Source organism: Solenopsis invicta, chromosome 7 (genome assembly GCF_016802725.1).
Source record: "Solenopsis invicta isolate M01_SB chromosome 7, UNIL_Sinv_3.0, whole genome shotgun sequence".
In the NCBI taxonomy this organism is placed as follows: Eukaryota; Metazoa; Arthropoda; class Insecta; order Hymenoptera; family Formicidae; genus Solenopsis; species Solenopsis invicta.
Window position 1 is genome coordinate 7,522,664 of NC_052670.1, and position 10,014 is coordinate 7,532,677.

Consider the following 10,014-nt stretch of genomic DNA (forward strand, 5'->3'; position numbering starts at 1 on the left):
TTCGCTCTCGAAGAACCGGAATACGTTTTCCTTCCGACTGTATTCCAAGTCCTCTTGTCGCGAGTACCGCAACAACTTTATAGCTCTTATAGTTTTTATTTTTCATTATTTTAAGAAAGATTCAAGAAGTTGGCTCATAAATGGATTAGAAGAATTCGATGAGAAGATAATTTTTTTATTTCAAATGGGGATGTTAAGAAAATATCTAGAAAAATGTGTTTAATGTTAAAAACAAAAGACATTCTTATGTGAGAAAAACGTATTACATAATATCGATTCTAAAATGGAAGAAACTCTTGAAAGCATTCGGTGTAATAGTAAAGCTTTATAGAAAAACTGATTTGCTCATGACGGATGACAGAATTCGGAACACCATGCAGAATAATTTGCGAGAGCTTTTATTCTCTTATTGTTACAGACCATGTGCCCGGTTTGTCTGGATCGTCTGAAAAACATGATCTTCCTGTGCGGACACGGCACCTGCCAAATGTGTGGCGACCGGATGTCGGAGTGTCCAATATGTCGCAAGTCGGTGGACAAACGTATTCTGCTCTACTAAAAATAAAAGACTGCCACCGACCGCGCATTGCGCGTCGGAATTTTCCGAGGACAATTGTATGATGGACAAATTATAATCCACGACATGTCGCGAGGGGAAACGTCTCCTCTTGCGCTCCATTTACAACAACAGCGTTATGCCAGCCTGCATAGCAACGTTATTTAAAAAATTACGATATTTTCAATGGTATAACAATGAAAATATTAAATGACGCTCTCCGAGCTGATTCATAGGTAAAGATATAATATATCGATAATATATCGATAATGATCGCGATAAGTACGCACAATTATTATTTATTATTTGTATTTTTAATAAGGGAAACTTGTTACATGATAGATGATATATTATGCTGTTGAAGTTGCTTTTCATATATAGTCGTATGACTCTTAACATACAATTGTAACATATTTCCGGTAAGCTTCCTTTATTTACCATTATCATTTATTAATACTGTTGTCTTTCTGCATAATTAAAAATTCAAAAAACGCTCAGTAAACATTAGAAAGTTCTTCCGAATATCTATTATTAATAAGAATAGTGGTTTTATATCCATCTCAAATAATTGTCACATCGATTGCCAAAATCATAAGCAAGATATCGCATTTGATTTGATTTTTCAAAGTATTAAAATGATAGCTGTCATAAAATAATTTATCATTGTTGATTAGACATTATTTCCTAATATAATGTTATTTATGTTAAAAAAATTAGTAAAAATTGATAAAAATATTTACAATATGAATTTTCAATTTCTTTTTTCAACTTCAAAATTTAGTAATTATTTTGTTAACTACTGTAATTATATTAATTGATTTAAAACATACTGATTTTTTAAGGCTTCAGTATTTAAAAAATAAATGGTTTTTAATATAAGTATTTTTTTATATTTGATAATAATGAAGTATATAAATATAAAAATATATATTATTTTATATATTTATAAAAAAATTAATCGTTTTGAGGAATACTCTAGATATATTACCATATATTACATTCAGCTTTCTAAAAATATAAGTTTGTTATTGATGATTCTATCGTATACTTAACATGATACAGTCATGTCTTTTGAAGCTGTGAAGGCAATACTTCTTTTTTTTACATTTTTTGTACATATTTCATGTAACAGTGCTTTTACTTGTATGATTTTCGAATATGAGTAAGTTTTATTTCATTTTATTTTATTTTTAGTTCATATTGTGTTTATTTAATTATTAATTCAATTTGAAAAGTTACTTGTATTGGCATATATTATGACGATAAAACTATAACTGATGCATTTTAAATGAAAAATATTAGACAAAATTAATATGTAAAAATAGAAGAATTCATATTTGAAGACCATTCCTATTTTGATAATATTTTTATTTTATTACCGTCTTGAGTTTTATTTCAATGATCCATATATTAAATGATCGTTATATATATAATACGAATTATAAATTATGAATACGATATTAGAAATAAAAATGTGACAACAGTCTAAGCCACGATAATTACATCGCAAATATGTTCCATACAGCGAAAATTATATCATTACATTATTGCTTTAATGTATTTTATCTAATATAATGAAATATATATGTATAAAGGAATTTTGTATACATAAAGTATATAAACTCGCCATATAAATTTCTTTATTAAATGTTGTTGAATGGAATTGTAACTAAATTATATGATAAATTATTGTTCGTGGACTAAAAATAAGTGTAATAGACATGATGTATGAAAAATTATTTATTTTCATCGAGGATTTAAATTTCATATACATAGAGCCACATTTATGTTGATAACTGAATATACACATCTCTGCTCATCTGCTTTCTTGAGTTGGATAACATACTCTCTTAAAAATCTCTACAAAGGAAGTAGCGAATTTACACGCAAGATTTAGACATCTATTCCAGTCTCGTACCATTAGCTATCCCTAAATCTGAAGACTGCACTGCGTCTTCCGTTAAAAGGATTTTCCCATTTTATTTTATGAACAATTCGTATAAAATTTGACTATCTCACGCATTCGCACAACACTTTCGCAGCGTTAACGGCACTTATGTTGTCCAAAATTAGACCGAATGCATTGACGAGCCGTCATAGAGATTATCTTGTACAGAAAAATGATTGAGTATGAAATATAATAAGAGTATTCGCTTAACGAAGAAGAGATAAAGAAGACGTGCATTCATAATGTAAATATATAGAGCGATAAAAAAAACCGCGCTTCCGTTTCCATGTACACGGGGCGTTGCTAAATAATTTACTATGACCAGGCGCTAGGACATGTGCATAAGCATATATATCTCGATATTATATTAAATATTTTAATTACATTAATTTAATAGCTTTCTAATTGTTCTCTGCTTCGTTATTGATATTTAGTCAATTACGACACTCGAGGTTGTCGCAGAGCTACAGATTGCATTACTTTATCTTTTTTTTTTAACTTTTCCTTTGCGGTGTGATCAAGTTAGAGTATCATTGATTAGAGCTAAATTTTACTTCTTCGAGACCCATTTTACATTATAATGAGACCCACTCCCATTATAACGAGTGGGCTACAAACAAGACATATCAAATTTGTGTTTGAATCCTGTCTAATGGCAACGAAGCTTCGATCATGCTTTATTTGTATCAATGGGTCGCAAAGAAAAAGCGCGCTTTCTTTAACATTCAGATGATGAGTTTAGGTTAGGTGGAGAAAGTTTCTTGGTCCGAGTGAGACGATCTAACTCCGCCGCCGCGTCGTTACACATCGTCGCTTTGTCTACTGGTGTACCATCTGTGAAGTATGAAATATCCCTTTCAGTATATCTTCATTACACAAGTAGAAGTTATTACATACCAAGTTTCATAGGACTTGTTCCTACGTTGCCTGGCGTTCCCGGTGAACCAGGCTGCACTCCACTCTTCTTATAAAGAAGAGAATTGAAGAAATTAGCTAAAACACCCTCCCCGGATGGTGTCGCGCCGCTACTCTTGGGATCCAGCTTCTTGTTCGGCGACGCCACCTATTCGCCCGCAAAATCGTTAGTGTCCGTCCATTGTTAAGAAAAGGAATTTTACCGTAATGGACAGATCATACCACATAGATTAGAACATGCTTTCAAATGTTAACTGCAATAACCACACGAGATGATAGCTGGAATTGACATTGCGTAGAGTGTTAAACGACACATTGAATGATGGACCATCAGGGATTTTTTATACATGATTTATCACTGATTCATCGGCTTCAAGATTAATTACTATATATTAAATGAAACAAATGATTTTGCATATGATGTTGCTATATGAATGTACTGTAACTACACATTGTCGTTCTAAGTTTTAAGTGAACTCATTAGACACATTAAGCAGGTTTTCTAAGAGACATAAGTTCGTAATACACAACAGACAAAAAATATATTTACTTTTAACATCAAATGAATTGGTTGTATGAATGAACAAAAGAGTTATGTGTTAATTACACTGCATAATGAATGAAACAACAGATACAAATGAATATCAGATTATAGACACAATAATTCTGTATTGGATACAACAGCTGATTAATGGATCACTCGTACGATTTCTAATGGCGATAAGAAAATTAGTGGTAATGCTGTGGTTTCTTTGATTTGACACGCAACATGAAGAGCATGCTCCATTTATAAATGGTATAACCTGTATAATTGGTCCAGGGCTTGCCTGATTCCGGGTCGTTGGAGAACGAGTAGGGTCTTTCAGGCCCGATAGAGCTGCTTGTTGCCGCGCGAGAAAAGCCTGCTCCTCTTCCGCCTGAATTTCCATTTCTCTAGCAATGCACTATATCAATAGATAAAATATTCAGCTGCTACATTTGCGTTATGTCAGAAAAGTTGTATGCATTAGGGACATAAAGCAGAAATATGAAGCGATACGATAGCATACTTTTCGATTCGTTGCTGGCTGTGCGATAACATCGCGATAGTAATCGTTTGCTTTCATGGATTGCAAATTCTCGTGCAAAATACTAATCTTCTTCATGTTATCCCAACCAGCAGGTCTGCAAATAATGCACAATGCAAATAATTTTAACATACGCGCACGTATGAAGAAAAGAAAATCTTTTCAATCATGTCGGGTGTTCTTACATAAGTACGGCATCTTTCTCGACGACCAACGCCGGAGTTCTGAATGGTAAAGAGTAAATCCTATGCGTTAGATATTTATAAAGCAAATCACAGTTCTTATCCTCCTTCGCCGACGTGTAGAAGAGACCCGCACCGTATTGTAAACAAAACCGCCTGATCCATTGTTGCATGAAGTCGAAATGCTCGTCTCTACAAACGAAATTAATGTTTGCTAACTATTTGCATTACCACGAATTTTTCATACCATACTCACTTATAGTCCTGTTCCTTTTCAAGCGTGGACATATAATCGGTTTTCGTTATGACTACGACAACGTCTAGGCCTAAGTTGGTTGTAAGTACTCCTTCTGGTAAGGGTAAGCCCTCGGCGGTGTCGTCATCCAGATTGCGACTCGTACGTCGCAGAGGACTCCCAGGATCCAGTTCATCTCCCGGTTCTGTATAGTCCTGCCACTTCTTAATATCTAACCAAATAAAATCATACATAATAATAATAATATATTTTTTCAGGAAGACAGATATTTATTTTTATTGGCAAAAATATGCATTGTAAATCTTAACTATATATTTTCATTTCTTCTATATTTTTAATTCTACTTACTAAGCTGCCTGCATCGTTGCCTAGTGTCATTATCTAAAGGTAATTTGTCAATGTGATCGCCTAACAATGCCGCCCATGATTGAAGCTGATCGAGAATGGCCCATGGTGTGGTCATGGCAGCGACTAACATAACAAGCGTATGTGGAAACCTTTCTTTGTTCAGAGCAAATCTCAGAAGATTTGCGTGACCCGGGTCTCCATCTAGAACCCATACGGACAGTCTTGTATGATCTGTAAAAAAATCAAGAATATTATCTGTTGTAATCGAATTGTATCCAGTTATAATTTGAATATCTGTCTTAGTTTTGATACTAACCGTCTCTGTAATCATCTCTTACATCAATATATGCAAATTCTAGCCCAGAACCTTTCTTTGGGTCCTCTACACCTTGTAGTTTGGCTATAAGCGTAGTTTTCCCACTCTCATTGTCACCTGAAAAATATATAAAGATATATCAAGATTTTTACCATAATTAAGTATAGGAAAAATCTTATATTTGTCAAATTATTACTGCATATTTTGCCTCTCTAACAATGTTGCATATTTGTAATATTTACTTTTCATATTTTTCATTAAAAAAATATATTAGCAAATTCAAAATCTATAGTCTAATTACATTTAAAAATTGAAAATGAAAATATTCACAGCATTGAAATATAGTGCTTCTTTATTAGGAAAAAATATCGATAAATCCATTTGCATGATATTTTTGGAGATGTTACAAAAAATTTTTTTAATAAAATGCAGCTTTTAAAGTATTAATAATTTGTTGAAAGAGACAAACACATGTTCCTTCATACAATGTGCTGTACAGATGGTATTCAGTCTGATCTTATATTCAAGATCGTCTTGAGTTTGATCATGGGTATAGTCTTGAAACTTCATTCAATAAGATTGTTTAGCATTGAAATAATACTCGAAACGCTCTTAAATCTCAGACTATTAATACCACCCTGAATGCATGAATACACCTGTATGCAGATTGTACACGATGCATTTTGTCGATATAACCTTTCACGCTAACGCGACAAAATGCCACGCTCGCGAAAGAATCACGATGAAGGAACGGATTTGCCTTCTACAAGTGAAAGGCACGAGAACAACGACGGAGCATTTTTTTCTGCCGATGACATACGCGTCAAGCGGCAGTGTAACTACTTAATATGCGTGCTACATCGAAGTACGAGCAACCGTATGAGGTGTCACTATTTACCTAAGACGAGGACATTTTTGTTCGACGGCAATTTGTTGTTGCCGCTGTTTTGCACTTCCGCCAGAATAGACGACCTGCAAAGCATACAATAACGTCGAGTAAGGCATGGATTCGAGTGCGATCGGACGCGTAAATTTTTCTCACGCAACAAGATGTGTCATACGAAGCGGAAGGCATTTCTCACGCTCTCACACTCTTTCTCTCGAGGGTCGCAAAAACACACGGTCGCGCCTCGCGGCGCGTCTCGACACGCGGTTAACGTCGCACGAGCTACGGGCACGTACCACAAGTTGTCCTTATTTTCGATGTCCTCTTTCTTTTTTGTCTGAAAGCCATTGCTCTGCAACATCGTATCAACCGTCGTCGCTGCCATTATTACCCATTTGACAGGCGTAAGGATATCGATTGCGAGGCATGCGAGCGCGCGAGCGGTGGTGTGCGGATGTGGTGGAGTCGCGGGATCGATCATGTCGCGATTCGACTTCGATTCGACCATCGTCCGATGAATCGACCTCGCGATTGAGCTCGCGATTATCGAACGCGCATTTGAAATTTCAAATAACTAATTTTATTGGCTTTCCTTGAGAAATAAAGATTCCTTGTTCTTGTTTCGCGTACTACGTTTTACTATACGCAAAACAAAAAGAGATAGGGACAAGGAATACTTATTTATCAAGGAAGGACTATAAATACGGGCATAAGACCCTGCACACAATAGAAAAATATTAATTGGGAATAAGAATGAAAATTTTAAAATTAGTTTCTTCATTGAATATTGTGTGTGTAAATGTAACGCGTAATGAATATTAACGAGATTAATACATCAATTTGTTATACGAAACGCGACATAACAACTTTATTATTTATCTATGTTGTTTGTTAAGAAAACTAATTTTAAAATTTTAATTCTTAATATCTAATATTATGATATTTTTTATTACATGAAAAACTGAATTTTAGCAAAGGTAGAATTGCAAATACAATAAAAGTCAGTTTGAACATTTAAGTCTTCGGGCAACGTTCATATCACGTTTTAAAGTACCAGTTCTCGTCTGATCACTGAAGTCAAGCAACGTTGGGCACGGTTAGTACTTGGATGGGTGACCGCTTGGGAACACCGTGTAACGTTGTCCTTTCTTTTTACATTTTTATTATTTCTACATAGGATAAAACATTAAACATTTTCATAAAAGTTGAAAAAGATGATTTAATTTGAATTTATCTAATTAAAAGATTTATTTAATCAAAAGATAAAATTATGATTTATGTAGATAATTATTAAATAACATCGCTATTGAGCAAAACAATTTAGGATATAAAAACAATGTTTATATTTTTTATTTTTACATCTTTATATCTTCAAAATAAGTTTTTTAAATAATTTAATCTAAAAAAAAATTTTTTTTCTTTGGACTTGAATCAATAAAAATCAAAATTAAAAAATAGGAGGAATATACTTGTATCATATATATTATATAAGCGAATTGCCTCGCGAGATTTATGTCTATCTTCATCTTTGATCTGCTATTTGTTAAGGCGTATGTCGTCCATTTTAACGTTCATCAAGTTTCAGGCCCATTATTTTAGCAATTAATTTCGGGTGGTATTTTGTGGCGTAATTTTAATAATAAAATACAATCGTATCGACATAAGTATTATTTATTATATCTAATTTATTCACATCGCTTGTACGCATTTTTGTCCTTTGTCTCAGCTCGCATAAAACTCTTTCAAATAATCGGCCTTCGGTTTCAGTATCATTTTATCTTGCAGACTGATCACCCAGCCTGGTTCTAAACCGCAAAACAATTGCCGCGGATCTTTGCGCTCGCACAACATCTCGTAATTAGGATCATCCTCGATTTTTGGTAATTCATAACCATACTTCTGTGCCAGCACCAGCCGTTCCTGAGAAATCTTCTCAGGATCGGCCAAGTATCCCCTCATAGCAGCACTGGAATAATATTCTAAGCAATCTGTCGGCGGCAGTAACCTACGTGGTATCGGTTCACCTATACGTCACAGAAGAGTCATATATAAAAATTCTCGGGGATACACTTAATGTGTACAATTATTTTTTAGAAATTTCAATAAAAGGTATTTTTTATGGATTACCTCTTTTGAAAAATTGTTCTGTATCGCACATAGCGTGAAGGCAGTTTGGATCGTAGTATGCGGTTGTAATTACACCACCATTTCTTTCAATCGCGGCGATTACAGGCTCACTTGCCCACTGCACCTCTATGTTTAATTTTGCTTTAAAGCAATGTGCTCCCTTGCAACAAAATTCTCATATTAATACAACTTCAGAATAAATGCTATATTAGTTGATTTAAAATAAAATTGTAAGATCACACAGGATAATACCTCATCTGTCAAATGAACTCCGGCATGTTTCCAATGCACATTTATATTGTATAGACCAGTGTTTATCAATGATATGAGATCGACTGGTTTACTGATATCCAATCGATTTGTGTCAATATATGACTGCAGTGTTTTTAAAGAGAGAGGTGGATATTCTCGTCTTAAGCTAAAATGCACCAAATTTTTTTTAGGAATTCAACATTTACATATCTTCAGTCTTATCCAATGTATAAATCTATCAAACTTACTGATGTCCCTTGTAGTAAGGCTCATAGCCGAACCTTAGATAAAATGGGGTATTCCCAGTTTCGTAACCTACACGCATATAATTCTGTCTTTGGCCAGAGCCCTTGTTTCCAGCACCATGCTTATTACCACCATGTTGACCTCTACCACGTTTCTATTATGTGAGAATAAGGAAGATTAAATTAAAGTAACATCTTAATAAATTTGTATTAAAAGTATATGTGTATCATGACTTAATAATTCTTATTTTATTGTTTCAGAAGTATATCATGTTATATAATTATAATAACATATCTTATTATATTATAATATTAAATTTACAGCATATTACAATATTATAATTGCAATGTTTATTAAAGTTAATAGATCATAGAAAATTGACAAAATCTTACATCAGTATGTCGGATTAAATTGCATGAATTTAGTTGTATGAAATAGTGTATGTGAATTTTTAAAAGTTGAAAAATTACATATTTCTTCCTGATTATATCTTACCTTTGACTTTTTGGCCTCAGGATTATCTCGGATGTTCGCTAATGACAATCTAGGTAACACCCTCAACATAGACAACGCCAAATCTTTTCCTTGCTTCCCAGCCATACCCGTGTTAGTGATTCGTCTTTAAACAATCTTTTAATAGTAAAATCGCATTTAATAAACGTGTACACTGATCTTGAGAAATTGACGATTTCCTAACCTAACAAAAACACGGCGATCCGACATCCGCCTGAAATAGGCAGTATCGATTAATATCGAAGGCGCATTCGATGTATAAAAATTAAAAAAAAATTACTTAGAAAATGACATTTGTTATGAATGAAACTGAAAGAATTCGCTATTTTTAATGAATTAAGCACATAAACTGTAAATGAAACTTTTGTTATACTCATGGACAGAAAAGCTGTAACACTTCCC

The 10,014-nt window shown here is 33.6% G+C and overlaps 3 protein-coding genes and 1 non-coding gene across 5 annotated transcripts in view; 2 read left to right on the forward strand and 2 right to left on the reverse strand.

The window, feature by feature from the left end:
* The window catches only part of LOC105205406 (E3 ubiquitin-protein ligase MIB1), a 380,051-nt gene extending 376,748 nt beyond the window's left edge, over positions 1–3,303 (forward strand). Inside the window, exon 15 of the mRNA XM_011174769.3 lies at positions 419–3,303. Within this exon, the coding sequence (XP_011173071.2) occupies positions 419–559 (141 nt within the window). The 3' untranslated portion in view covers positions 560–3,303. The remainder of the gene's footprint in view (positions 1–418) is intronic.
* LOC105205407 (cytoplasmic dynein 1 light intermediate chain 2) lies at positions 2,282–6,997 on the reverse strand. Of its 2 annotated transcripts, none has more exons than XM_011174771.3 (10): positions 6,771–6,997; positions 6,487–6,560; positions 5,589–5,705; positions 5,273–5,503; positions 4,925–5,135; positions 4,672–4,860; positions 4,469–4,583; positions 4,247–4,363; positions 3,402–3,567; positions 2,282–3,338 (listed from the first exon to the last, which is right to left on the reverse strand). In XM_011174771.3, exons 1-10 carry the CDS (start codon positions 6,980–6,982, stop codon positions 3,223–3,225), a joined length of 1,548 nt encoding a protein of 515 aa, XP_011173073.2. In that variant the 5' UTR covers positions 6,983–6,997; the 3' UTR covers positions 2,282–3,222. The 2 variants fall into 2 exon arrangements, with proteins under 2 accessions (XP_011173073.2, XP_011173072.2); XM_011174770.3 differs by having other exon boundaries at positions 4,223–4,363.
* A 502-nt stretch (positions 6,998–7,499) lies between these two features.
* On the forward strand, positions 7,500–7,619 carry LOC113004215. Its single transcript, XR_003268915.1, has one exon. It is a non-coding gene; the product is annotated as a 5S ribosomal RNA (ribosomal RNA).
* Positions 7,620–8,127: 508 nt separating this feature from the next.
* Positions 8,128–9,875, reverse strand: LOC105205409 (39S ribosomal protein L15, mitochondrial). The gene is made up of 5 exons (XM_011174772.3): positions 9,595–9,875; positions 9,102–9,253; positions 8,854–9,019; positions 8,602–8,761; positions 8,128–8,498 (listed from the first exon to the last, which is right to left on the reverse strand). The coding sequence occupies exons 1-5, from the start codon at positions 9,697–9,699 to the stop codon at positions 8,197–8,199; spliced, it is 885 nt and encodes a 294-aa protein (XP_011173074.1). The 5' UTR covers positions 9,700–9,875; the 3' UTR covers positions 8,128–8,196.
* Between the last annotated feature and the right edge of the window lie 139 nt (positions 9,876–10,014).